Source organism: Aspergillus alliaceus (assembly GCF_009176365.1).
Source record: "Aspergillus alliaceus strain CBS 536.65 unplaced genomic scaffold BDW43scaffold_2, whole genome shotgun sequence".
Classification (NCBI taxonomy): domain Eukaryota; kingdom Fungi; phylum Ascomycota; class Eurotiomycetes; order Eurotiales; family Aspergillaceae; genus Aspergillus; species Aspergillus alliaceus.
The window spans coordinates 860,808-887,967 of NW_022474685.1; the positions used below are offsets into that span (position 1 = coordinate 860,808).

The following is a 27,160-nucleotide window of genomic DNA, read 5'->3' on the forward strand; positions in this document are numbered from 1 at the left end:
GGGCTTCCAACAGACTCTAGTCCTCTCCTCCCCAGAACTTGCCCAATTCCTTCCTCTTCTCTAATTCCCCCCTGGCGACTTTTTCTTTTCAACGTTTCTCTTTTCCTTTTCTTCTTTTGTCTTTCCTTACTTCAACACCACCTGTGTGTGGGCTTTTTGTGTGTCCTGCTTTCCTACCTTAACAGAATCTTCGATATCCCCCTCTTCCTGAAATTTCAATAGACCAGAGAGAGAGAGAGAGAGGACCTATAACGCAACATACATACATTATGCGCCCGGATATTGAACAGGAGCTCGCTCACACCTTGCTAGTGGAGCTGCTGGCCTACCAGTTTGCCTCGCCCGTCCGATGGATTGAGACCCAAGACGTTATTCTCGCCGAACAACGGACCGAGCGCATTGTCGAGATTGGCCCTGTTGATACCCTAGGAGGAATGGCCCGCCGCACCCTCGCTTCCAAATATGAGGCCTACGATGCTGCTACTTCCGTCCAACGCCAAATCCTCTGCTACAGCAAGGATGCTAAGGAGATTTACTACAATGTTGACCCTGAGGAGCCTGCAGCGGAGGCTGCCCCAGCTGCAGCTCCTTCGGCCGCGACCGCGGCTCCCGCACCTCCTGCAGCGGAGGCTGCACTCCCGCCCCCCAGTGCCGGCCCTGCAGCGGCTGTGGAAGATGCGCCAGTAACTGCTGTGGATGTTCTGTGGTCCCTGGTGGCCCAGAAGCTGAAGAAGAGCTTAGCCGATGTGCCATTGACTAAAGCCATTAAGGATCTCGTTGGAGGTAAGCCAAATCTGTACAAGGACTTCAATAGATGGGTACAAGTGAGCTAACTGTTTTTTTCTACACTCTGAACAGGTAAATCCACATTGCAAAATGAAATTTTGGGAGATCTTGGAAAGGAATTTGGTTCTACACCGGAGAAGCTAGAGGACATCCCGCTTGATGAATTGGGTGCTTTGATGCAGGCCACCTTCAATGGCCAATTAGGCAAGCAGTCCTCTTCACTCATCGCCCGTATGGTCTCCTCGAAAATGCCTGGTGGCTTCAACATTACCGCCGTTCGCAAGTACCTGGAAACTCGGTGGGGCTTGGGCTCTGGCCGCCAAGATGGGGTGCTTTTGCTAGCTATCACGATGGAGCCGCCTTCCCGTCTCGGGTCCGACGCCGACGCCAAGGCCTTCCTCGATAATGTGACGAACAAGTACGCCGCCAGCGCGGGCGTTAATCTCTCATTCCCCGCGGCCGGTGGTGATAGCGGTGGCGGCGGTGGCGGTGGCGGCATGATGATGGACCCAGCAGCCATTGATGCGCTCACCAAGGACCAGCGGGCTTTGTTCAAGCAGCAGCTGGAGGCCATTGCTCGCTACCTGAAGATAGATCTTCGTGCCGGTGACAAGGCTTTTATCACATCTCAGGAAACCCAAAAGGCGCTCCAGGCTCAGATCGACCTGTGGCAGGCCGAGCATGGCGACTTCTACGCCTCCGGTATCGAGCCATCCTTCGACCCCCTCAAGGCCCGTGTCTACGACTCCTCTTGGAATTGGGCCCGTCAAGATGCTCTCAGCATGTACTACGACATCATTTTCGGTCGTCTACAGGTAGTGGACCGCGAGATTGTGAGCGAGTGTATCCGTATCATGAACCGCTCTAACCCTCTCCTTCTCGACTTTATGCAATACCACATTGACAACTGCCCCACCGAGCGCGGTGAGACCTACCAGCTGGCTAAGGAGCTGGGTCAGCGACTGATCGAGAACTGCCGGGAGGTTCTTGATGCCGCTCCCATTTACAAGGATGTTGCCATCCCCACTGGTCCCCAAACTACCATCGATGCTCGTGGAAACATTGGCTACAAGGAGGTTGGCCGTGCTAGTGCGCGTAAGCTGGAGCACTATGTGAAGCAGATGGCTGAGGGTGGCCCGATCTCCGAGTACAGCAACCGTACCAAGGTTCAGAATGATCTGAAGAACGTCTACAAGCTGATTCGCGGACAACATCACTTCTCCAAGTCCTCGCAGCTCCAGTTTGATGCTCTGTACAAGGACGTCCTACTCGCCCTGAGCATGGACGAGAACGAGATTATGTCCCAGGAGAACGGCTATGCCAAGGAGGGACGCAATGGTCTCGAGCGGACTACGACTCTCCCCGGTAAGGTGGAGACCATTCCCTTCCTTCACCTCAAGAAGAAGAGCGAGCACGGCTGGGGCTACAATAAGAAGCTCACTGGAATCTACTTGAATGTGCTGGAGACCGCTGCTCAGGCTGGTCTCACTTTCCAGGGTAAGAATGTGCTTATGACCGGTGCTGGTGCTGGTTCTATCGGCGCGGAAGTTTTGCAGGGCCTTATTAGCGGTGGTGCCAAAGTGTTGGTCACCACTAGCCGCTTCTCTCGAGAGGTGACTGAATACTACCAGGCCATGTATGCCCGTTACGGTGCCCGGGGATCCCAGCTGGTCGTGGTTCCTTTCAACCAGGGTAGCCAGCAGGATGTACAGGCCCTTGTCGACTACATCTACGACACTAAGAAGGGCCTGGGCTGGGATCTAGACTTTGTCGTGCCGTTTGCTGCCATTCCCGAGAATGGCCGTGAGATTGACTCCATTGACTCAAAGTCAGAGCTGGCTCACCGTATCATGCTGACCAACCTGCTCCGTCTTCTGGGCTCGATCAAGACCCAGAAGCAGGCTCACGGCTTTGAAACCCGTCCCGCTCAGGTCATCCTGCCTTTGTCACCTAATCATGGTACATTCGGTAATGATGGTTTGTACTCCGAGTCTAAGCTTGCTCTGGAGACCCTGTTCAACCGTTGGTACTCTGAGAACTGGAGCAGCTACCTCACCATCTGCGGTGCTGTCATTGGCTGGACTCGCGGTACCGGTCTGATGAGTGGTAACAATATTGTGGCTGAGGGTGTTGAGAAGCTCGGTGTTCGTACATTCTCTCAGCAGGAGATGGCTTTCAACATTTTGGGTCTGATGTCTCCTGCTGTCGTCAACCTCTGCCAGTCTGACCCGGTCTGGGCCGATCTCAATGGTGGTCTACAATTTATCCCTGACCTCAAGGGCTTGATGACCAAGCTCCGCACTGATATCATGGAGACCAGCGATGTTCGCCAGGCTATCATCAAGGAGACTGCTATCGAGAACACTGTCGTCAACGGCGAGGACAGTGGTGCTCTGTACGAGAAGGTTGTTGCCGAACCTCGCGCGAATATTAAGTTCGAATTCCCTAAGCTTCCTGACTGGGACTCCGACGTGAAGCCCATCAACGAGTCTCTCAAGGGTATGGTCAACTTGGACAAGGTCGTTGTTGTCACTGGTTTTGCCGAGGTGGGTCCCTGGGGTAACTCGCGTACTCGTTGGGAGATGGAGGCCCACGGCAAATTCTCCCTGGAAGGCTGTGTTGAAATGGCCTGGATTATGGGTCTGATCAAGCACCATAACGGCCCTCTCAAGGGCAAAGCTTACTCCGGCTGGGTCGATGCCAAAACCGGCGACCCTGTCGATGATAAGGACATTAAGCCCAAGTATGAGAAGTTCATCCTAGAGCACACTGGTATCCGTCTCATTGAGCCCGAGCTGTTCGATGGATACGACCCCAAGCAGAAACGGTTACTCCAGGAAATTGTCGCCCTGGAGGATTTGGAGCCTTTTGAAGCCTCCAAAGAGACCGCGGAGGAGTTTAAGCGCGAGCATGGGGACAAAGTAGAGATCTTTGAGATCCCTGAGTCTGGTGAATACACCGTCCGCCTCCGCAAGGGAGCCAACTTGCTTATTCCCAAGGCACTCCAGTTCGACCGCCTCGTCGCTGGTCAGATCCCGACTGGCTGGGATGCTCGCCGCTATGGTATCCCCGAGGATATCATCGAACAGGTGGATCCTGTGACCTTGTACGTCCTGGTCTGTACCGCCGAGTCCATGCTGTCAGCAGGTATTACCGACCCGTACGAGTTCTATAAGTATGTTCACCTCTCTGAAGTCGGTAACTGCATTGGTTCCGGTAATGGTGGAGCACACGCTTTGCGTGGCATATACAAGGATCGTTACCTCGACAAGCCCGTGCAGAAGGATATCCTGCAAGAGTCGTTCATCAATACCATGAGTGCTTGGGTCAACATGTTGCTCCTGTCTTCCACTGGTCCGATCAAAACTCCCGTCGGTGCATGTGCTACCGCCGTCGAATCCGTTGATATCGGTTACGAGACTATTGTTGAGGGCAAAGCTCGGGTCTGCTTCGTTGGTGGGTTTGATGACTTCCAGGAGGAGGGCTCGTACGAGTTCGCCAACATGAAGGCCACCAGCAATACTGAAGATGAGTTTGCCCACGGTCGTACTCCGCAGGAGATGTCTCGTCCCTTTACCACCACCCGTTCCGGCTTCATGGAGTCGCAGGGTTGCGGTGTGCAGCTGATCATGAGTGCTCAGCTTGCTCTTGATATGGGTGTGCCCATCCACGGTATCATCGCTCTGACCACGACCGCTACTGACAAGATCGGTCGCTCTGTCCCTGCTCCTGGTCAGGGTATCCTTACCACTGCGCGGGAGAACCCTGGCAAGTTTCCCTCACCTCTACTGGATCTCAAATACCGCCGCCATCAGTTGGAGCTGCGGAAGAAGCAGATCAAAGAGTGGCAGGAGTCAGAGCTTCTGTACCTCCAGGAGGAGGTTGATGCTATGCAGGCCCTGGGCGATGAGACCTTCAATGCTTCTGAATACATGCATGAGCGTGCTCAGCACATTGAGCGTGAAGCCTCTCGCCAGGAGAAGGATGCCCAGTTCTCCCTTGGTAACAACTTCTGGAAGCAGGATCCTCGCATCGCTCCTCTGCGCGGTGCCCTGGCCACCTGGGGCCTGACCGTTGACGACATTGATGTCGCTTCTTTCCACGGTACCTCAACTGTCGCCAATGATGAGAACGAATGCGATGTGGTCTGTCAGCAGCTTAAGCACCTTGGCCGCAAGAAGGGTAATGCCGTGATGGGTATCTTCCAGAAGTACTTGACTGGCCACCCCAAGGGTGCTGCTGGTGCCTGGCAGTTTAACGGCTGTCTCCAAGTTTTAGAGAGTGGACTTGTCCCCGGCAACCGCAATGCCGATAACATCGATAAGGTGATGGAGAAGTTCGATTACGTCGTGTACCCCAGCCGCAGCATCCAAACCGATGGTGTTAAGGCCTTCTCGGTTACCTCCTTTGGTTTCGGTCAGAAGGGTGCTCAAATTATCGGGATTCACCCCAAGTACGTATATGCCACCCTTGAAAAGACCCAGTACCAGGCCTACAAGGCCAAGGTTGAGACCCGCCAGAAGAAGGCCTACCGTTTCTTCCACAACGGCTTGATCAACAACAGCATCTTCGTGGCCAAAAACAAGGCTCCTTACGAGGATGACCTGCAAAGCCAGGTTTTCTTAAACCCTGACTACCGAGTGACCGTTGACAAGAAGACCTCCGAGTTGAAATACTCGGCCACTCCTCCGAAGGTAGAGGTTCCCAGCGAGGAGAGCACTCGTCAGGTGGTCGAGTCTCTGGCCAAGGCCAATGCTACCGCGAACTCCAAGGTCGGCGTTGATGTTGAGAGCATCGGCTCGATCAATATCTCGGACGAGATATTCGTTAAGCGCAACTTCACCGCCAGCGAGCAGGAGTACTGCCGCAAGGCCCCTTCGCCCCAGTCCTCGTTCGCAGGTCGTTGGAGTGCCAAGGAAGCTGTCTTCAAGTCACTTGGTGTAAGCAGCAAGGGTTCCAGTACGGCTCTGAAGGATATTGAGATCACAAGCGATGCTAACGGTGCTCCTGTGGTCAACGTAAGTACTTCCCATGTGAACAAATTATGTTTATTTGATCGGTGATCAGCAACGCTAACGGGAGACCATCCATTTTAGCTTCACGGGGTCGCCGCTACTGCTGCCAAAGAAGCTGGCGTCAAGTCGATCAACGTCAGCATCAGCCACAGCGATTCCCAGGCCGTAGCCGTGGCCGTTTCGCGGTTCTAGTTCTAAGCTCATTGTACATCTTGCCTTTTTGTCCCCTCCATCATGCGTATTTACATAAGTGTTGGGAAGAATAGCAGAGTCGTCCTCTCTTCTCTTTCGACTTCCAGTTCCTCCTCTTTCCCCCCTTTTCGAAACATGATGACTGTGCTCTATGTTCATATTCTTTGTCTCTTTTCTAGATTCGAGCCAGTTTCACCTCCTCGTCTGTTAGTGTTTATAATTGGAGTAATGATATTTCTTATCACAGATACGACATTGAACAAGTTGTGCAAAGAACGATCCGACCCAGCGTTCTGCTCAGTTTCCATACTTACACTCGATGCTAAGTCCAGATAGCATCCTTTTCAAGCTGTTAGGACTTCAGAAAAACCTTTTGCTAAAGCCGTGGGAGAAGACAAAGAGGATTGATGGTAAGTTATCCTCCGAGGGGTACGGGCTAACAAAGAACAAATGAAGATTGAAACCATAGGCTAGCCATTGCCTGTCATCTTTCAGCATGATGATGTGTTTTATATTGTCGAGTTCAGAGCCGGTCGAGTTGGCACTGATCTTGCAAGGTTATGCTCAGAAGATATAGTATCTTTGAAGCCCTTAGGTGGAGGGACGACTATTGTGGAGAAGCTACTCGTTGTGGATGCATCGCTAGACCGACTTGACCTAGGAAAGCAAATGGGTGGAGACTTCGCGATTCAATCATAGACTAGCTTGTGGGGATTTGAATCGGCTTCGGGATAACTCAATTTTCTTAGGATACCTGAAGGTATTGACCATGGAACAATCGGGATGATTTGTAATCGATCCCTAGGATGCCCAACAGATACTCATAATGGATTCGAACGGGGTCAGATTGGTAATCTGTCATCGGGATTACATTGTGCGAGGATTCAGGACGCATCCTTGACTGCCACGGGGAGAACGCCACTACCCTTATACTTAAACAGACTCCCATCCGCTTCATACTCCTTCTAACTCAATCATACTTTACCATTCCTCAATCATGTCTACTCAAAAAGCCGTCATCGTCACCCAACCCAAGGTTGCAGGTCTGGTCACTGACCGTCCTATCCCTACTTTGCGAGATGATTACGTCCTCGTGAAGACCGTCAGTGTGGGTTTGAATCCTACTGACTGGAAGCACGTCCAGTTTCTCTCTCCTCCCGATGTGCTGATCGGATGTGATTACTCCGGTATCGTCGAGGCCGTCGGCAAGGACGTTAAGAAGCCCTGGAAGAAGGGTGATCGGATCTGCGGTTTCACCCACGGTGGAAATGCCGTCCAGCCCGAGGACGGTGCTTTTGCCGAGTATATTGTCGTGAAAGGGGATCTACAGATGAAGATCCCGGACAATATGAGCTTCCAGGAAGCTGCCGCCCTAGGAGCAGGTATCCAGACTATTGGCCAGTCTCTTTACCAGACCTTGGGCCTTGCTCTTCCCAATCAGCCTTTGAAAGATGCCACTGCCACTCCTATTCTTATCTATGGTGGTTCCTCCGCGACCGGTACCCTCGCGATCCAATTCGCTAAGCTCTCAGGCTATACCGTGCTCACAACCTGTTCACCTCACAACTTCGACCTTGTTCGCAGTCTAGGCGCGGACACTGTCTTCGATTACAAGGATCCTAGCTCCGCCGCTAAAATCCGCGAGAAAACCAACAACAGCCTTAAGCTAGTCTTAGACTGTATCTCCCTTCCTTCTAGTGCTGAATTCTGCGACAAGGCTCTTTCCACCGAGGGCGGCGAGTACTGTGCACTCTTGACCGTGAAGGTCAACCGCGATAACGTCAACAGTCGTTCTATTCTCGCCTACACCGTTCTCGGTGAAGCGTTCAACTTCGGTGACATGGCTGTTCCCGCTAAGCCAGAAGACTTCCAGCACGCCCATGAGTTCACTCAAATCGCACAAGGTCTTCTGGACCAGGGCAAGATCAAGGTCCATCCTTTGAGCGTCAGAGTGGGCGGTCTGCAGGGTGTCTTGGAAGGAATGGAGCTGCTCAAGGCTGACAAGGTCAGTGGCGAGAAACTGGTCTACAATGTTGACGAGACACCGTAGACGGACAGTACTGGTAGTATCTAGTCAGGAAGGTCATGGGCCTAGTGAGCAGTTTGTTCTCTATGTCGAACAGTTCACAGGTCAGTTAGCGGGTTCTGCTCCGGCCAAGATCTTTTCTGTCAGATAGCAAATTGTATCATGTTTTGAATAGTTGAAATTGATGCTGTCTATGATTTAATCTCGATCACGAAGAAATGATCGTTAATAATGTCTACCAGTGGTCGTCGGCGAACACTAGGTAAGTATTCGCCGTATCACGCAGCAAGACATACATTATCAGTGAATACCCCGGAATCACAAAGGCGGGTCTCAGACTGGATAATCGATCCTTCCAATGATCATTTCCAATCAGCGGAGACCACCATCCTATGAATTTCTCTGTGCATTACATCACTATTTAGCAAAGTATGGTGCCACAAGGAGCATTCAACTGGACATCTTAGCCTAAGATAGCCCGTGCAATGAGAAATTCATGCGAAACCAGAAATTAGTCGAGAAGTATCTTGTTCAAATCAAGTTCGACTATCACTGCATTATGTTTCTAAGCTATCATCTCTCGGTCCGTTAGAATATGTTACATGCTTCATAGCCGTTTCCAATATATGCTTAGAGGGCTCAAACAGAGTTTGCTCCACTGTGGATATAAGGCTTAGACCCTGCCATTTAACAATTCGTTGGCTCATTCCGATGGGGCAAAGAAAAGTGGATAGTGCGTGAACGTAGAAAGAATGCCAGAGGCGATCGGACATGTTGCGTAATCAGCCCGACCCGAGTCGTAAACTCGGGTTTGTCAGCAGGTGCTAGAATCGATATCGTCACCACGTCGGTTTCAAGATTACTGATATACGGAAGAATAATGCACCTATTGATACAAAGTCCCTTCAGGGGTCCCTTAGGAAGGCAGCTATTCTCCTAGCCGCATAATTTCAGGACTTTTCGAGAAGATCAACCCCCAGTTTCAGTCATTGGCCGCAACTATGGTCCAGAAAACCGTTCTTATTACAGGTTGCAGCGAAGGCGGAATAGGTGATGCCCTGGCTAAAAGCTTTCACAAAAGGGGCTTTCGCGTCTTTGCCAGTGCCCGCAACCTTGCTAAGGTTCAACATCTCAAGGACATGGGTCTCGACATCTTACAACTCGATGTCACGGACGAAGACTCGATTAGACAAGCTGTGTTGACTGTAAAGGCCGCAACTGGTGGTCATTTGGATTTCCTAGTCAATAACTCGGGTGCAGGTAAGTGGAGTTTGAAACAGTGGATCAATTCCCTGAGATAGGTTGTAAGCTAACAACCTAATAGGTTACATCATGCCTTTGTTGGACTCGGATATGTCAGTAGCGAAGAAAATGTTCGATGTGAACGTCTTCGCTGTCGTGGCCGTGACCCAAGCCTTTGCGCCTCTTTTGATCGCTTCGAAAGGGACGATCATTAACATTGGGTCTGTGCTTGGCAAAATGCCGTTCCCATGGCAAGGTTTTTACAATGCTAGTAAAGCTGCAGTCGCTATGCTCACCGATCAAATGCGCATTGAGCTCTCTCCTTGGGGAGTCCGTGCAATCCTTGTCAACACTGGCGCAATAAAGACGCGCTTTTTCGACAATCTGCCAAGCAAATCAGCTTTGCCTGAAAATTCCCTTTATTATCCTGCCAAGGATTTGATTGAGCCAGCATCGGCCGGAAGCACGGTTGAGGGAAACGCCATGGAGGTTAATTCATATGCTGAGGTCGTTGTCAACAACGCGATCCGATCGAATCCCAAAAAGCATCTCTGGTCTGGAGGGGGCGCCCTTGCGACTTGGTTAGCTTCTACATTCGGCTGGTCAACTGTCTGGGTATGATCTCCTTGCCCACCAACTCTATTATTTCTTTCTTGTCGCTAACTCATACACAGGACGTTCTAATGCCTCGTGTCGCTAAATTGTCGGAGGTAAAGAACATGATCTATGCTTCAGAGAAGGCGGAGCAAGATCGCCAAAAGGCAAAGTAATAGTCCTGGCCCTTGTATGCTTTGTGAAAGCAACCCTGTCTCGGTCTTTCTATGGGTGTCTCTGTCTCCCTTCCTTTTTTATTTGTTTCGTCGATTTGTTCCTATTTTGGATTTTGTTTCTCCAATCCAGCGAGCGAACTTTTATTCTCGCCATCTAATTTCCAATCAACCGTGGCTACCCCTTTTGAGCACATATTTTTGTGTCAGCTAGCAATTATCCTCAAACCCCAACGGAACTCTCGCGGATACACTGAAGAATGGCCCTGGGCTTTGTCCCAGAGTTGAATTGAATCTAAAATACCTCAAGCTATAATGACGTCTATTATTCATATCAAAATTGGTTTCTTATGCCGTGCCCTGTGGGCCACACATCAACGACAGTAACCCATGAGATAGGGTTTCGAAAGGAAAAAAAAAAATCGATCATTCTAGTTTGTGATTCTCTGACATCCCGTTTGTTGACCATTAGTGCTGGGCATGTAGGCAGCTCGACGAGGCCCTCGAAACTTCTGCTACCTTGACGTCTCGAAGCCAAGAATCCACAACAAGTTCTTGTTATCTACCTTTTCCCGGTCTTTCATTCCTCGTCACTCTCAACCATGTTTCATCTTGCTTACTTTGAAGATGGAAAGATTGTGAATGCTGAGAATATCATCTCGCATCGGTTCACTGACCGGCTTCAACTTCGAAAAGCGTTACAGTTAGCAGATAGTATCCATCAGGATGGGAATAAGTATCTCGCTCTGTTAGGTGATACTGTCATCAAGTTGGTTCTTGTCAAGGAGGGCCTTTGTCGACATGCGACCCGTGGTAAGTGATAACATCTCGCCGCCCATAATGACATGAACTTGATCAATTTACCTATGTATCATCTTAGGTCAGATAAGCAACATTATATCAGAGAAGTTGTCCAATACCTATCTTGCGCAGCGAGGCTTTTCTACGGGTCTGGCAGAATGTGTCTATAAAAATCGATCCCAAGGGAATACAATCTATCCGGGCCCTATGGCTTCTACTGTAGAGGCCATCATTGGAGCTGTCTTCATTGATAGCGGAGAGAAGGTTACGGCTGCTGAAGGTGTTATGGAGGCATTGGGCATTTCTTGGCCTGAGTGATTTCTTCATCACAGGTAACGTGTCACTTGCCCCTCTTCAATAATAGTCAAGTTCGGAGTGACTGCTCGTGTTAATAGGGCTCTAGTTACTCCCCGTAGGGGCCTACATATGCTTCTCTGCTAGGGCTGGTCGGTGGGACTATAAAGACGCGGAAGTCCCATTTCGAAGCACGTGTTATTGCAATTTAAAAGTAATAGGCTTTCCACACTGGCGTTTCTTCTGTTCTTCAACTACAGCTTTCTTAAGGCCCTGGCAGCAGAGATTTAGCAAGATATTCTCTGTAAAGAGATAATGAATTATAGAACTAAGTTTTTTAGTATTTTAATTATAAAAACCAGTAATAATCTCTTTTAAAAATCTTTTAATTCTTTTCCAGTCTTCTGCCTGTAGAATGGAGCGGGATAACTTACTAGAAGAAGATCTTTCATTCTTAAGCTTTATAAATTGTGTTAAAATAATCTCTAGATTAAATAGCTAGAGACTAACAGATCTCTATATAGATTTAATATTTTTTTAAGATAAGACCTTCTCCCAGCTTAAAAAGAATAAGCGGAAGAAATCCTGCTTAGTAAAGTTATAGAGACCTTGGCTTTCATATAAAAATCGTTCTAAATAATTACTATGGGCCCTTATAAGCAGAGAAAAGACGCTGATATCAAGTAGCTATAGAGAATATATAGAATATACAGGATAGATTAAAAGATAGATCCTATTTGTAAAGCAGTATTCATTAAACTTCTTAGTAATGTAAGAACCATGGCTATTAAGTATTAGAAGCCTCCAGCGCCACCGTGCCTTATCTTTAGTTTCACGGTCTAATATCTCACGAAGCCATGCAATTCCTAGTATATCATTCGTCCAACCAGATGCAGAAGAGGCAAAAAAGCAAGAATGGTTGGTAGGATTGAAATCTTAAAGCCAGGAGTCCTGTGTCTTGCCTGATACTGCTTGATAGATTAAACCAGGTGACAGTGATGTCCCATCTGCACATATACAGGCCAGGCAGGTAATCCACTCCCTGGAGCCACTCTGTAGATGTTGCTTAAGGCCATCCCGTCCTTAACCTAACTATCTTAACCGATAATCAGAATTATATACTAGTAATAGAAAGCCGGTTCTTTTACAGATTATATATAAAGACGATATCTAAATTCTAGAATACTATTAGATATTAATAATTTATGTCAGAGTCTATAGGGAGCCTTAAGGCAGCAACCACGTGACCTGACCACAACACCAGGAATGTCTCTGTAGAGTAGATTTAGACCTGAAGACAATGAATCCCACACACGTGAGCTACACGAGCTCTATCATATTACATATTAACTACACTACCAGCTCTACTAGGTAACTGCAGTAGGGCTGAGGTAGAAGAGGAGGCAGTATGGCTTCAAAACACCCTAACTCAGGTGCTTAATGAATATGCTAAGCCTGTAAGGGTGACGCCATTCTCGAAGCGGTGGTGGGGACCGCCGGTCAAAACCAGTCGTCAAGAATATACTAGAGCCAAAGGAGCATGGAAAGCAGTCTAGGAACTGAGCAAGAGCTAAAAAAAGCCCGAAATGTCTACTATAGCACTATTCAAAAGACTAAACGTGAATACTGGGAGACCTTTTTCTAATAGGGCAACCTAAAGCGCTCCAGGCAGAGTTAAAGGATAGACTAGAACCTGATGACACAGTCCGATGCTGGCAAGCACTAAGATACTGCAAGCCTCAGGCTACTGGAGCTACGCCACTAGTCTTTTGCTGATAGTGCAGCGGTCAAGCTTCTGAATGTACCCAGAGGTCACACCGTCACCGTGACAGCCGGCTGGTCAGAGAACATAATATTTAAAGAAATCAAAGAGAATAAAGTTATAGTAAGGCTCTGAGAAGAGTCTTAGGAAATAGATTAGAAAAAAGAAAGTTAATCGAATACTTAAATACTAGAATTATATTTGTTTAAGAGAGAATACTCTGCGTTAGTAATTTTATTAGGATTACACATAAAACACTTTCTCTCAACAGGAGGCCCGCAACCGCCTTACATGAAGCTTCAAAGTTATCTGAAACCGTAATTGACATTATTAATAATTTGGCCGCGGATAAGTTCGCTGCCAGGTCTACATTAGTGTAATTAAATGTTGCTTGACATAACTTCTCCCAAAATTTCACGACCTTGCTCAAGCTTCGCAATCCTACCAATCAAGAACTCTCTCTGCCTTTCAATGGCTGAGGGTTCTGATGCTAGAGCGACTGCCTCACTATCGGAAAGCTTTGCAACAGTCAATGGACAAAAGATCAGCTCCAAGTCATGCACTACATGCCGTTCGATAACCTGTATGGTAACATTCGCAATGAACAATTTCTGGTATACCTATCATACCAATCATGGTGAGCTTTCAGTTACTTTAAACCTGCGAGTACGTACCTTATAGATTGCAAAGAGACAGTCAAGGACTTCTTCAGAGCTATGGTTGTCCATATTGGGATCTATGCGGTCCGAAAATAGGCCCAGGGCATGTCCAATGTCAATGTCTGGGAATTTGTGGTCTGAATGACATCCTGGAAGGTTTTTGTACTGTGTTGCTTTCTCGATACACTCGCTCATGTGGTTCTTTCTCCTTTCAGACTGTCGTTTCTTAATGGTATCGGTGTAATAATGGTTGTAATTGATCACGTAGCTTCGAGTATCCTTCAGGACTTTATCAAGCTCTTCCAGAGCGTCTCGGTGTCTCATCTTGATTTTTTCCGAGACAGTGGGCCATAAGCGATGGAATACATCCAGGGGAGCCTTGTATTTCAGGACACTTTCCAGAAAATGTTGGCAAACCCCTGATACCTCGTCTATATGTGCTTTAGCAAACAGATGCCATTTAGACGACTGCTCCCAGAATAGCTCGGCAATCACAAGAGGATTAAAGTTCCCGAGTAATTCCTGTCCTCTTGCCCGAATAACAACGTCGTTCACCCAAGTGATAGCTTTGCGGCGTGACAATTTTTGGGGGCGTTTGATTTTCGTGAAGGGTCGACAATTCAAATTAGTCACAACTTTTTCCGAGAGTACCTCTTGGTCATCTTCTGAAGGTTCTTCATCGGGAGGCTTTGTATCCACTTGCCTCGTGCTCAAGGCATTTCCTTCTATTCCACGAACATGGTATTTATGTCCGTTCAAACGGACTTCCTCCGCAAATTTCTGATTCATGAGTTGAATCGCAGCACGCAGACGTCGATTCAATGCCAAACGCTGGGCATGAGACCCTTTGCCTTCGGATATGAAGTATTGCCCTTCATAATGACCATTGACTGCAGCTTTGCATATCTCATAGAAATTCAATCCCAATCGGGTCAAAAACATTTTGCATTCCTCTGGACTTGTCCTCGGCTCTCCCATAACAGAAATTTCTTTTCTGTTATTCTCCAAAGCTTCATCCAATTCCTCTTGAAGCCTGGGAAGCGCTTGCTGCACGTGAGAAAACAACAATCTGCTAAGGCGGCTTACGAGACTGCTGATTCCCACATGTGTGGGAGGAAGCGTTCCGAATATTGACTTCCGAAAATAAGTCGATTCAGAACTATTTCGCTCTTGAATTGAGAATTCAGCCTCTTCAAAACTCCGGTTTTTCAAGATGTGCCATCCCAGTTCGAAATATATGTCTTCGTTTTTAGCTAATCGGAAAAATTGGCTTTCCGTGTCTGAACCAGACGGCAACCGATCTGGTTTAGTGATGATACCCAGTGTACGTTCACCCTTGGGATCGAACTGACGAACCTTGTTGAGAATTGGTTGATTGGCATAATCGTTAGTTGCTGAGATGACGGCTAGGCAGATAGTACGTGGTTGAGATATGTAAGACTCTGTTATTTCAACCGTCATATCGACGTCTGCCTGCGTGGTGTCTTTCGTTTGCGACTGAACGATTCCGGGTAAGTCAACAACCGTGAGCTGCGGCCGATTCGGCCCTTCTATCTCAACACTGAGGACATCACGTGCAAACGCTCGCCGATGATGGTCATTGCTGCCCTCATGATCCTCCGCTCTATCAATTCCCATCAGCTCCGTTACTTTTGCCATGACTTGAGGTAGTTGATCAAAGCTTGTTATGGTCTCCCTAAACGCTTTGATAGACTTTTGCTCTTCAGCGGACCGCTCGGGGTCGGGTATCACTCTAATCTGGAGTGAATCTGATGTTCCATGCCGTAATATTATCTCAGTTGGGTACCTTGTACACAAGTTGTCTTTGCGCGGGAAGGGGATTTCAGTCAATGCTTCTAGTACCGAACTTTTACCCGCCGACTGATCACCGCAAACAACTAGTTGCGGTAATGATAAGACGCTGTCCAACCCGCATTTTCGAAGCTGGGAGACAGTGTCCAACACACGTCGCTGCCCATATGTCTCAAGACAACCCAAGGCTTTGGGAACTAGACGCTCACTGGAATTCCCTGCAAGTCCATCTATAAAGATATTAGTTCCATTGCTCACAAAAATAGAACAAGAATTACCAGTGGGTGCTGGTCCACTGCCTAAAGTTTCAATGGAACCCATTGTCGTTGGAAAAATGTTCAGCGATTTTACTTCCAGATGTGACAAGCCTGGCAAAGAAAGTAATAAAAGAAATTAGTTAAATAATTGCAGATATTATAGTATTGGTGCTCCTAAACTAGAATATCAACTCTGGGGAACAGAAGAAGGTCTGGGATAGAGTGACCAAAGCTACATATATATATGTATGGACACCCTGCCTTGGCATTCACTGTTTTACCAAGATCCTCCAGACCTTGTAGTTCTCTGCATCTCAATTCACTAGTTCCTGTCTTTGCATTCGCCACTTGCCATGTGTTTTAGTGAATACTCAGTTAATCAGTGAATTTAAGGTGATCAGTCAGCCAGTTCAGCAGTCACACCAGAGGTTCTTTAGGGGTGAGACTTGTGACCTAATATACTAAAATCTTGCCATTATCTGCTTTCAGGGGCATCACGACAACAGTATTTGAGTTATTAGAATATGTGATAACATTCTGCAGGGGGATTTTCATGGTATCCAGCATTGTTGGATTTGTAATTCAACTTTTAGAGAATGTCACAAATAGATACTGACACCTCTGTTTTGCGCTTATAAATGTAGTGCAGGAGCCTAACTACTAGTCAATCAAAAATTATTTGAGGAATGCCACCAAAAAGTCTAACATTTGGACCATAAACATATGTTGATAAAGTTCAGTGATTAGTATATACCCATCCTAGGCAGCAATGCTCCATCAGGTTCTCAACAACAGCAGGTGTCGTATTCAACCCCGCCAATCATATTATCGCGAGAAGTTAAAATTGGAGCAGGGGGTGCATGGCCAAAAGTACACCCCTTTCTCTCACTTTGTTCGTTTCAGGGCATAGGGTCACTCTATATATATAGGCAAAGATGTCAATTAAGCCCCAGAGAGCAAGGAGACTCCCGAAATGGTTGAGACCGAGTTTCCGATGACAGCACAGCCCGAAGATAAGACGATACTTGTGGCAACAATTTCCGGTCCAAATTCTTTAAGGGTACCAAGGTATAACACACTACCGACACTAGAGAAGATGCTCGCCGTTAGGGCGAGACCGTCACTAGTCTTATGTCCCTTTTTAGCAATGTACCCGCCAATTGAGGGGAAAAGCCCCAGCAACCCAAGCACTGCAGTCATAATAGGAGAAATGTAATCCTTCCAGGGCCGGACAGACAGGCCAGAATTGTCAACGATGATTTTTATAAACCCAGTGGTCATAATCCCGTCGCCAAACAAAGTCCACCCGCTGGGAGTTGGGAAATTGGCTGATATGGCCGGTGTGGCATTTGCGACCCAAAGGGCCACCGAGATCCCCCGAATTGGGCTGCTGGTATTACCTACCGCCCGCTTGTAAAACCCTAACCAGAGAGAGGCATAGCCGATAGGGACCGAGGATAGCTTGAGTACTCCTGTCAATTGTTGATAGGGAGTCAATTTTAGCGTGACTTGCTTCTCCGCTTGGAGGGAAGACATCAAATAATATGATGACTGCTCCTCGGATAGTAAAGATGATATCTCAGAGAAGCTGGATGCCATACTTAAAGATCGAGTGTAAGAGTTATTCGGGAAAGGTGTGTGGCTGGTCAGCAGCTTGAAGATAATCGTCCCGGGTATGGCTGCAATCAGAGAGACCAGATCCAAGCAGGAGAGAGTGTCTCCTTTGGTAATCATCTTGTATATAGGCGAGATGATAGGAATTTCTAACGGAGCGTCGAGCAGCTCCCAGATGCCTTTAATGACCTGCTTTACCCCTTCCAGCAGCTCGAGGACCAGGTTTTCAGCTGAACCCACTATAAATTCCCCAGATATTCCTATGATCTTCTGGATGATCTTGATCGGCGACATTGTTTGGATCTGGCCGGCTAGTTCTTTAATTTGTTTCCCAGTATTCATGATCACCTTCTTCTCTTCATCTAAAGTGTTTATGAGAGGTTGCCAGTCTCCATCAGCATTACTTGCCTCTCTGCGCTCATAATGAACGTTTTGATCTGTCTTTGGAAATGCGTTGGCGGTATGATAGAGCGCCCAGTTGCACTGGGGGCTGTCTGAACCCGGCACTTCTGGAGCGTTTCTCTGCTGTTCAGCGACTGTCTGCCCAGAGTCTGGTAGATCAGCCCAGGAATGGATATTTTGCTTTAGCTCCTCGAACCCCCGGTGTACTTGGTCCTCTAAATTGTCCACCTCGTCCACCAGTTTCCGGGTGTATTGCCTGAGGACATTCTTGATCACCCTATGTGTACGGAGGATGTCATCCCAATTGAATAAAAAGCCTAGCCAGGCTACCAATTTTTCAAAAGAGACATTGATATGTTTGAATACAAATTCGATTGCATCGCTAACAGCAGTAAGGCAGTCAAGGACAGTTGTATAAATTTTGCCGCCGATCCAGGCAAAGAACTGGGAAATCCCGTTTATTTCTTTCACGAAGAATGATTCAACATTTTCCCAGACGCTTCTGAGGAAATTAAAAAGGTCTCCAGCTGCGGTTGAGATTGCACCCAGAGCGTCATCTGCCACAAGCTCCACCACTGGCAGAGAGGAGCAGCCTGTTTGATTGAACAATAGGCTTAGGCATGAATTGTCCCCTTCAACATAGCGTAAAGCATTCGTCTTTGTGTCTCGAGCTACTCCCCAGTAGGATGCCTCCAGCATCGAGGCCCTGGTCTCGAGGGTGGTTGCTTTTATGGACCCGTCAGAGGGAAGGGTAGACCTAGCCTTTAATAACTGAGATACACATGATGCAACCACTTGCTTATCATTGTCTGATACATCGGGGGAGACCAATGGGTGAGTATCTCCTTGCGCATCTGTAATACGAATCTTAGTTAGATCATTCCCCGAAGTAACAGCCGAAAGTTTTTCTATAAGTTTGGACTGGGGGTCGAGTTTGACGGTTTGATCTTCACAGATGACTTGTAGACAAATTGCAGGAAGGGAATTAGTCTCCTGGATTATGGCGAGAGAGCCAGTTGCATCTGTCTTCACCTCTACAGATGAACTCGAATCGAGCTTAAAGTAGACGTTATTGATATACACTGACACTGGCTGAGTTGATCGAATAAATACGGGTTTCTCGCTAGCCAGCATTCCATTGTCATCAGTGATCCTAACATGGCTGGTGAATGTCGTGCATTCCACAACGTCGTCCAAATATGTGGTAGGCAATGTAATACTTCGCTGGCACCAGGTGCTGATACCAGGATCCTGTGTTAACTGCAAGAGTTTTCCTCCCTCAACTTGTGCAAAGAGGATATTCATGGAGGCTTTAATATTAAGGTAAAATGCAAAATGTAAAACTTTGGAGCAAATACGGATGGGCGCCGACCACATCTTAGGATCTGCCTCGTGGCCAGTAGGACAGGTAGTGTACACCAAATCTTGCTGAGGGTTCAGACCCCACACAGCCGTGCTTTTGCCAACAGTACCTGCTCGAAGGGTCGACGTTCCAGCAAACGTGTTGGTTCCACACACGGGGAATGAGGGGAGTACGAGAGTCGGCGTTGCTCCCTCTTTCTGCTGATTAGGCTGGAAAAGGTAAAGCCCACCTTCGGCAGCAAGAAAGAGGTTTGTGCATCTATTCTTATTTAGGGTGGATGCAATGGATGTTGTTCTTGTCGGATGAACAAGACGGGTTGACTTTGGGGGTGAATGAGCGGACCAGACATTCTTCGCCGGCGTGAAGATAAGACTGGTTGAACCTCCAATCTTTCCAAACGTATATATTCCGCTCACTGGATCCTCCGGGCGGCGTCCCAAGCAGCTTGATATGGAGCCTGCTTCGACATTATTAGGCAGTGTGTGCTTTACCCACTTAACAGTCAAATCAGGCTCAATGTTGTAGCGGTCCAAAAGCTGAAAGCCGTCGCTGTGTGCGCGCAGAATATCCACAAAACAAGTCAGGGTGCCGGGTCCAGCCTCTGATGGCATGGTCATCATGTACAGATCTACTATCTGGAGCGACGGGGGTACCGGAATAGAGGTAGAGTCGAAGGGGATGGGTATCCAGGAGACCCTTTCCCTCCAGTGGTCAGTGGTGGTAGGATTGTTCTTTGATATATATAACGAATCGCTACCACCTTGCGTCAGCACGAGAGCCACATCAACGGCGAGGTTCTGTGGGTTTTGGGAAATAGCAAACGCCTTTGCACTGCCTGTGGCTGCGTTGCTGTGTCCTTTCGGAATCGTGTGGCAAAGGTTGATTCGGTTCCAGCCACTTTCTGATGCGCGTGCCTCGCGTGTCATGTAGAAGACACCGTTGTCTCCAATAGAGAAAAATAGTGCATCTCCTTCCAAGGTCTGGAGAACTTGGAAGTCATGCTGTGGCCCCATGACCACGGCATGCTTTTGGTTTTTCATCAGCTCGGACTGTGCCAAGATCCGCATTCTGAGATAGTAGAGTATTTAACGATGTGATAACAGAAGCACTAGTTGTGCAGTAGACCAAGAGCCTAGATATAAGGGACCGAGAGAAGAGTCGTATATCTTTGAATTCACTTTGCTCAGGCGGCAAGAAAACAGTATATATACACTACTCTATCAACTTTGCAGGTCGCAATTCTGCTATACAGTGGGTTGCAGATGTAATAGTTTGGCCCTCCCTTGTTAAAAGCCATTCAAATAATCCAGTAACAAAATTCATTAGCACATTTGGGTGATTGGGCATTCAAAAGCGAGTCAGTCAAGAGAAAATCAAGACCCTGTCCGGGCCCCTGTACAATTTACAATATCAGCTACTAGAAATGCATGACCTCCTCTTTTCAACAGAGATGATATCATTTCAGCTCTCCACATTAAATTAATAACCTGGAAAAGAGATAAGTAGTAGACAAGCAAATAACACTAAAACCATGGTGTGGCCCTTGTATACCTTATAATATCAGCTACTAGAAATGCATGATCTCCTCTTTTTAACAGAGATGATATCATTTCAGCTCTCCATATTAAATTAATAACCCGGAAAAGAGATAAGTAGTAGATAAGCAAATAACACTAAAACCATGGCGTGGCCCTTGTATAACTCATAATATCAGCTACTAGATATGCATGACCTCCTCTCCTCAACAGGGATGGTGTCGTCATTTCAGCTCTCCACATTGGATTGGCGATTGATGACTAGTGAAAGGATGGAAGTCATGTAACATTGATAACTGTACAAAAGGCCCTGTTTAGAACTCGACTTTTCTGGAGAAAGAAGCTAACAAACATCGCTTTCTCACCGGCATACTCTAGAAATCATTTTATCATTGTGTTGCAAACCCTCAGCGGTCATGGCAAGTCGCACTGCTTCCTACCTGTCGTCTGACAATTGCTACGACTTTGTCGTTGCCACCACCCAGGAAAGCATCAATACAACAATGAAGCAATATCTATTCGGGCTTAAGCAACCTGAGGTCATCGACTGCTACGTGGATCAGCACGGCAATGATGTTTCAATAAAGCTCGGGGATCTCCTGCAGAAAAGCGAAAATGTGAATCCTTTCGACATCCCTCATGATGTTGACGAGGAACATGATCCTAGAGTCAAGAAGATCAAAGAGGCTCGGTTTACAAGAGCCTGGCGGGCTCGCCTCGGCTTTCCCATGAACGACCCAAGTAAAGTGCCAGATGTGGTCAAACTAGGTTCTGATGCAAGCCGTGTTAATTTCAAAATGTTCTGTGCCGAATTTCAGGTCGTGGCACTCATTCCCAGTACATATGACAAGCCTCGGTGGATTAATGTCTCCCAGAAGAAGGACCAGCCGTGGATTTTCACTAGCGAGGTAAAACTAGGTATCCGTCATCTTGATTTCAAATCCGGATATGGAATGCTTCCAGCGGAGGTTCAGAAAAGGACAGAACCGCTCAAGCGGCGACAAGATGAAGCCAGTGCTACGATCTTTTCCATCCAGCAACTACTGCTTGATCTTGAAAATGCGAATCTGACAAACACTCTGCCTATAATCGATGGCCTTTCAAAGAACGATGACGCCTATAAAATGCTTCAGAAGAGCTTCCTCGGTCCGTATTTTCAAAAGATGAAATCAAAAGGGGAACCGCTATTGGGCATTGTGATCAGGGAACGGCCTCAGACAACAAATCCGACCTTGAAAGTGACGGATTTCGAATATAATGTCAATCCCTATGTTGACTCACAGGGCTATCAAATAATGAAGCCTGATGATCTGGAGCAGAGGGCCACTACTCTCAACTACTTGTGTGTGGCGGATGGTCGTAAGCTGCGGAATGCCACCCAATTTCCCTGGAATTGGGTCGACAAGGGCGAGCTTGTAAGTCGCGATGGGGCGCTCGCGGTTAACCGGAACAGCTTGGCTCGTTTTCTTATTTCAAAGCTTCATCCTTATGTGCGGAAAGCCTGCGTCCAGATCAAACCCATTCTCAAAGTTCATCCGAAAACAGTGGAAGTTGAGTGGAAGGCAACTGATCCACCACCTGATGTGACAATTGACCTCTGCCCTAAGGGTACAAAGGTCATTACTTTCAAATGGATATCTGAGGAGGCAGAAGATAGCTCTGGTATAATATATAAGTCTACTTCAAAGACTCAGTACTACCTCGATGTCGAATTTATTAATGATACAATTATCCTCACCCAGCGACAAGTGATACACCTTAAAGTCCGACTGAATGTCTGGAATGGTGAAGCAGACATTATCGACAAATCGATTACAGAGACCTACTCCCTCGGTGTCAATAGCTATGGTGAACTGGAGGCCAAATTAAATGTGGCCCCCGTGAACGACAAATCTAAAAAAATTAGTATTCCAGAATGGAAAGACATACTTTTTGCCAACGGCTTCAACGAAGCCATGGAGAAGTCCGCCGAAAATGCACGCATAGCGGCCTATCAACTCAAGGTCATACCGACCTCCATCATCCAAGATTATGTATTTCCTGGAGGGAAAGTCTTTATCTTTAAGGATCCTTGCTTCTCCGAGCACCAGGACTTGCTTGCATCTATCTCCTACTCCGATCCTCGGTAACATTACAGAGCTTGCTATAGCACCATGGGGCTTCTGTATGGTCTGTAGATCAATTGGCAGGCCAAAAGTGATATCAGATGTGTCCGTGATTTGGCAATGAATTGCAGTGATAAGAGCAAAACTAGTTAATCATGAGCTGTCCAATAAAATATCAGTTTCTCATAATGAAGTCATTCTCCAACCAACATCCGCTGTGTTGGTATATGTTATATAATTTCGTATATGTAACTACAGGATTTTCTTGTGTCTGCTGTAGGCCTGGCCACAGGTCGGGTTCAGGCCCACTCACCCCAAGACAAACCTGCAAACCCACGGGGTTTAGGGGGTTCGACCCGCGGGTTACCCGCCAAGAACCTATTTTAGCATACAATTCCATATTAGGATGCGAAGATACATAAAAGTACTGATTAACCAGGATAAAATTACTGTTTTTTATACGGGTCTTGGTAACCTGAATAGATATGCTCAATAAACAACCTGATTTCACGGTAATTTGATAAAATTAATCTGAATCCTGAGTTATCTCTACAGGTAACCAAAAGCTTTCTTATTTAACCAGTAGCGTAGGTACATTGTGAAGTTCATTAAGTGTAGTTTACCATTGTGGGACAGGTCTCCTTGTTAAAATCCTCGATCATTTTCTTGGCTTGAGGATGTTTTCGAATAGTAGTAGGCTCATCCACTAGATCATAGTAAATAATATTCCTCGCTAACAATAGAAGCAGGAATGTGCATTCCCACACCAAGCAGCTTATCAAGCCAGCCATGTTTAGCTTCCTGTCTGATAAGTGAGGTGGCGAGGTAGAGCCGCTGAGACACCGTGGCGTCAATGACACTGCCGGAACTGCAGACAGTACGGCCTGACGCCCTGCGACTGGGCAAGATCCCGGTCAACAGCAGGTCAGCAGGGGTGCGAAATATGCCAGTCAGCAGGCCTCGTCTAATGAATTAACTTTGGTGAGCGACGCGGAAAAGAACACGTCAGCCAGATGACAGGAACCGGGGTCACTGGGTGAGATCTATTGGGGTTCGGGGTGGTTCAGGTTGGCAAGGGAGGCTTCAGGCGAACGAGGGTGAATAGGGTGAAACAAAATACTAAGCAAGGACAATCCACCAAGATTCGAATAGAAAAAAGAAAAACATACAACAGCCGGGATTCGCTGGTGGTCACCCACCCAACTACTAACCGGCCGGCGTGTGGCTTAAGTACGGCTGAGCGGACGGGAAGCCCTGTTCTCCACACCCTGTGGTCGTATGTATCAGAATTGATTCAAGGAAAACTTATATTGTCTATTTTCTCCCCTATTGTTCTTGCTTTCCCATCAAAACTTGATGTGTTTAGTTAGATCAAGCTAGTTCAACAAGTAAGAAATCATATTGGTCTTTAAAAGCGCCCTGGTTTAACAAACTGACGACTTTAAAATCCAATCAACATCCGATAACCTTCACAATCATCGACTTCGCTGCATACTTCCTACATCTGGGGAGTAAAAGAAGCAAATAAAGGCTTTTTTAGGCTGGCCCCCACTCTACTTAGGCTATCAACGATATCCTAAGAAACTCGGTATACATTGCATCACATACAGCTGGTTTATATCTTAGTCACCACCCGTGACGTCCTTCGGTCTCGGCGGAGAGTAATCGTGAATTTGATCCTAGAGGTGCTGTATCCCGGCCTGGAAGGAGGGGTATTTCTGGCTAAGAAGAGGATATTACCAAGGGAGTTTGAGAGATGGTATTTGCTTAGCACGCAGATGTAAGTTATTCAAGTTGGTTGTGCATTGGGTTTGGAGAGGAGAACGGGATTCTAGGACGGACAAGGAGGAAAGGAAGCATAGCTCGATGTCATTTTGTGAGAAAGCTCTTATAATTCGCTGTTCTACATGAAAATTTGGGTCTAATTCTGGCTTGGGTCCAAAGCATGGCAAGGCAAGGCAAGGTACTCCCATCGCTGTGTGTTCAGGGTGATAGGTCTTTTGTGAGGTCTGCATGATATTTCGAAGGACCCCGAAGGCAAGAGTAATGAATGAAGGCAACATAATGAGAAATTTGCAGCTAGTTCGTACACCTCAATTGCGGGTACCTTTCCAACGCACTCTCCGGCACCGCCTCGGTCAGTTCTTGACGGCTGATCCCTTGAGCCTCTGTCGTCTTGTTGACGGTCGACCAGAGCGGCCGCATGCCGGGAATAGCATTTATCTGAGTTTGTGCGTAGTGGGCTGTGCTTCCTAGAGGCCCTTTATCTCGAGGACATATAGCCTGCCATCTAGGCCCCATCGCATATCAACCCTGCCAATGTCCTCCTGACACTCGAGGGCACGCCACGCCTGTAGTGCAAGCGCCTCGGCTTGATCGCTTACTTGGTCTGCTACTACTACTTGTGATTGAGAGTTTCCAGAGATGAAGTTTGACCAGGAGTCAACATCACCAGCAGCGTTTAACTGCAAGACAGAATTCTCAGGATGTAGCTTTTTGGCGGTGCCTTTCAGCCCAAGTGACTGACTTGCATGGGCTGAATAAAATTCTTGATTTACTTCTGCCCTCGAAAAGTCCTGGAGGCGTAGCCGGGATTCTAAATTGGCGTCTATATGGCTATCGGTACAAAGCATCCGATAGGAGTTATCTAAACTGATGTTAGGAGAATGGGCCAACAGCTCCTTGATTAAAGTTAAAGAACTCACAGTGTAAGGACGGCCAATTTGAATATTGCTCCGTTGAGTCTGTCATTTGTAGAGAATTACTGACGGGAGACTCTGCTGCCTCTGAGGGAATACCGGCGACAAGATAGGCCGAGCCTGCGTCCGTCAGTATTTCTTTTTAGATAATTTACATGAAGCTTACTCGAGAGTCTATCTGGAATAGCATTCAAAATAGTGCCGATAGAAGGAACGACATTGTGATTGTTATGCCCTGCAAGACAACAATCAACATACAGTGGCTTTTAAATGGGATTAATGATCATTACCTTTCGGCCCTAAGACATCAAGGAATTCCTTGTTTTGAAACAATAATGCCATTGTGGTTGGCTGTTCGAGCTTCAGTAAGCGGAATGCTGTGAGTACTGTTAATATACGATGGGCCCTGAATATTGAGAGACCAAGAGGTACCTGTGCCAATACAACGTCTTTTGCGTGCGCTGCCGCCATTGAGTTCAGAATCCGTATCTGAGGTGGCAGTACTTTGGGGTAATCCAGCACAGGAACATTTGTTGGAATATACAACAAGATTATCGACACTTGCAGCAGATTTGCTGATAGGAGCTCTAGCGATGGTATCAGTAGGTTTTGACGGCCATTTAACTTATAATGTAAGTAAAAGAGCAGGCAGTATATTTTATAGTAATCGCTCACCAAGCAGGATAAGGTCCTCAATATCTTGTCACCTTTCTACCACATTCAAAATGAACCCGCTTCTTACTCTCTCGGCAAAGCTGGAAGCCAGTCCATTCAAATAATATTCCAAAATACTGCGTGCGGTCCTGTGGACATTAATATCGAGTGCAAGTTTGTGTATACCTCGGTTTAGAAGGGAGTAGATAAGGGAACTGCGTCTGGAGACCCAGCCCTTTGGGGCATTATGATACCAGCTTAGCTACCTCACATGTCAGACATAGTTGCAAAAATGGCTTCGAGGCTTGACAGACAAACGCTCCGTATCTTCGTCTGGAAGGAGGAACAAATTTCCTGGTCCGCCCAATTGTCTTGATAAAAGTTGGTAACGCTTGTCCCACCCTACCCATCTATTTAATTCTGCCTCGTCAACAGCCTTATCAGGGGATAGCATATTCGATTCATTGATTATGTGAGCGAGCACGGTGCCTGTCCGGAAGGTTGACTGAGGAATAGCGTGTGTGGTGTGGCATACATGGTAAGTAAGCCCCTCCTGACACCGTTCAAACAGCATATAGAATATCACGCAGCCTATACGGAACCGAATTCGATCTTCCTTAAGAAAATGATTATGTCTCCGGAGAATACAACAGATACCCCTAAGAGAATATGAGTGTATTGCTTCGGACGGCCCTGAACAGCTTTCTAAGAATCTTGCTGGATTTTTCCATGCCATGAACACCTGCTCCAAGACGCGTGGCATAGTGATACGCGAATATTGCGAAGCGAGACGATCAACTGGTCGCCGCCCACATTTGGCACCTTCACATTGGGGGGGGGGAATGGATTAGCTGTTGCTGGAGGTAGATTCATACGTTCTATTGAGATGGGGAGCCTTATATACTTAATTTCCGTGTACGCCTACTGTAGAGTATATTATGCCATATCTATCAAGACATGATCTTTTATCAATATTCAAAATACAAGACAACTTTTAAGTCTTGCTTTCTGCAGCCGATAGCTTTTGTCCCACCAAAACCTCAAGTTCTACCCGGTCATTCGGGCTTAGCAACTGCATCCGTCGTTCGCAACCTTCGTCCCAGCTAGAACGAGAACCAAAGTAAACACCATCGAGTATCTGCCTGAATAGAACATCTAATGCAAAGCTTCTTGCG

At 47.1% G+C, this 27,160-nt stretch overlaps 7 protein-coding genes across 7 annotated transcripts; 5 read left to right on the forward strand and 2 right to left on the reverse strand.

Moving 5' to 3' along the window:
• Positions 1 to 140: 140 nt before the first annotated feature.
• BDW43DRAFT_319265 (3-oxoacyl-synthase) lies at positions 141 to 6,367 on the forward strand. The gene is made up of 3 exons (XM_032048872.1): positions 141 to 783; positions 859 to 5,804; positions 5,883 to 6,367. Exons 1-3 carry the CDS (start codon positions 270 to 272, stop codon positions 5,991 to 5,993), a joined length of 5,571 nt encoding a protein of 1,856 aa, XP_031905840.1. The 5' UTR covers positions 141 to 269; the 3' UTR covers positions 5,994 to 6,367.
• A 413-nt stretch (positions 6,368 to 6,780) lies between these two features.
• On the forward strand, positions 6,781 to 8,147 carry BDW43DRAFT_72500 (zinc-binding alcohol dehydrogenase family protein). The gene has a single exon (XM_032050437.1). It carries the CDS (start codon positions 6,991 to 6,993, stop codon positions 8,041 to 8,043), a length of 1,053 nt encoding a protein of 350 aa, XP_031905841.1. The 5' UTR covers positions 6,781 to 6,990; the 3' UTR covers positions 8,044 to 8,147.
• A 759-nt stretch (positions 8,148 to 8,906) lies between these two features.
• Positions 8,907 to 10,394, forward strand: BDW43DRAFT_72509 (SDR family oxidoreductase). Its single transcript, XM_032050438.1, has 3 exons — positions 8,907 to 9,279; positions 9,344 to 9,876; positions 9,936 to 10,394. The coding sequence occupies exons 1-3, from the start codon at positions 9,021 to 9,023 to the stop codon at positions 10,029 to 10,031; spliced, it is 888 nt and encodes a 295-aa protein (XP_031905842.1). The 5' UTR covers positions 8,907 to 9,020; the 3' UTR covers positions 10,032 to 10,394.
• Positions 10,395 to 10,409: 15 nt separating this feature from the next.
• BDW43DRAFT_319269 (ribonuclease III domain-containing protein) lies at positions 10,410 to 11,399 on the forward strand. Its single transcript, XM_032048873.1, has 2 exons — positions 10,410 to 10,841; positions 10,909 to 11,399. The coding sequence occupies exons 1-2, from the start codon at positions 10,631 to 10,633 to the stop codon at positions 11,145 to 11,147; spliced, it is 450 nt and encodes a 149-aa protein (XP_031905843.1). The 5' UTR covers positions 10,410 to 10,630; the 3' UTR covers positions 11,148 to 11,399.
• A 1,866-nt stretch (positions 11,400 to 13,265) lies between these two features.
• Positions 13,266 to 15,737, reverse strand: BDW43DRAFT_319272 (dynamin family protein; the record flags this gene model as incomplete). The annotated part of the gene is made up of 3 exons (XM_032048874.1): positions 15,635 to 15,737; positions 13,560 to 15,586; positions 13,266 to 13,505 (listed from the first exon to the last, which is right to left on the reverse strand). Exons 1-3 carry the CDS (start codon positions 15,675 to 15,677, stop codon positions 13,266 to 13,268), a joined length of 2,310 nt encoding a protein of 769 aa, XP_031905844.1. The 5' UTR covers positions 15,678 to 15,737.
• An 818-nt stretch (positions 15,738 to 16,555) lies between these two features.
• Positions 16,556 to 20,059, reverse strand: BDW43DRAFT_305894 (uncharacterized protein; the record flags this gene model as incomplete). The annotated part of the gene is made up of 1 exon (XM_032045890.1): positions 16,556 to 20,059. The coding sequence occupies one exon, from the start codon at positions 20,057 to 20,059 to the stop codon at positions 16,556 to 16,558; it is 3,504 nt and encodes a 1,167-aa protein (XP_031905845.1).
• An 884-nt stretch (positions 20,060 to 20,943) lies between these two features.
• Positions 20,944 to 22,656, forward strand: BDW43DRAFT_305895 (uncharacterized protein; the record flags this gene model as incomplete). Its single annotated transcript, XM_032045891.1, has 1 exon — positions 20,944 to 22,656. One exon carries the CDS (start codon positions 20,944 to 20,946, stop codon positions 22,654 to 22,656), a length of 1,713 nt encoding a protein of 570 aa, XP_031905846.1.
• Positions 22,657 to 27,160: the final 4,504 nt, after the last annotated feature.

Excerpts from the sequence above, each read along its gene's own strand:
- BDW43DRAFT_72500 (XM_032050437.1), top strand. The coding sequence starts at position 6,991 with ATGTCTACTCAAAAAGCCGTCATCGTCACCCAACCCAAGGTTGCAGGT.
- BDW43DRAFT_319269 (XM_032048873.1), top strand. The coding sequence starts at position 10,631 with ATGTTTCATCTTGCTTACTTTGAAGATGGAAAGATTGTGAATGCTGAG. Across the intron at positions 10,842-10,908 it reads TTGTCGACATGCGACCCGTG|GTCAGATAAGCAACATTATA; the intron begins GTAAGTGATAAC and ends GTATCATCTTAG.
- BDW43DRAFT_319265 (XM_032048872.1), top strand. The coding sequence starts at position 270 with ATGCGCCCGGATATTGAACAGGAGCTCGCTCACACCTTGCTAGTGGAG. Across the intron at positions 784-858 it reads CATTAAGGATCTCGTTGGAG|GTAAATCCACATTGCAAAAT; the intron begins GTAAGCCAAATC and ends CACTCTGAACAG. Across the intron at positions 5,805-5,882 it reads ACGGTGCTCCTGTGGTCAAC|CTTCACGGGGTCGCCGCTAC; the intron begins GTAAGTACTTCC and ends CATCCATTTTAG.
- BDW43DRAFT_72509 (XM_032050438.1), top strand. The coding sequence starts at position 9,021 with ATGGTCCAGAAAACCGTTCTTATTACAGGTTGCAGCGAAGGCGGAATA. Across the intron at positions 9,280-9,343 it reads AGTCAATAACTCGGGTGCAG|GTTACATCATGCCTTTGTTG; the intron begins GTAAGTGGAGTT and ends ACAACCTAATAG. Across the intron at positions 9,877-9,935 it reads TCGGCTGGTCAACTGTCTGG|GACGTTCTAATGCCTCGTGT; the intron begins GTATGATCTCCT and ends ACTCATACACAG.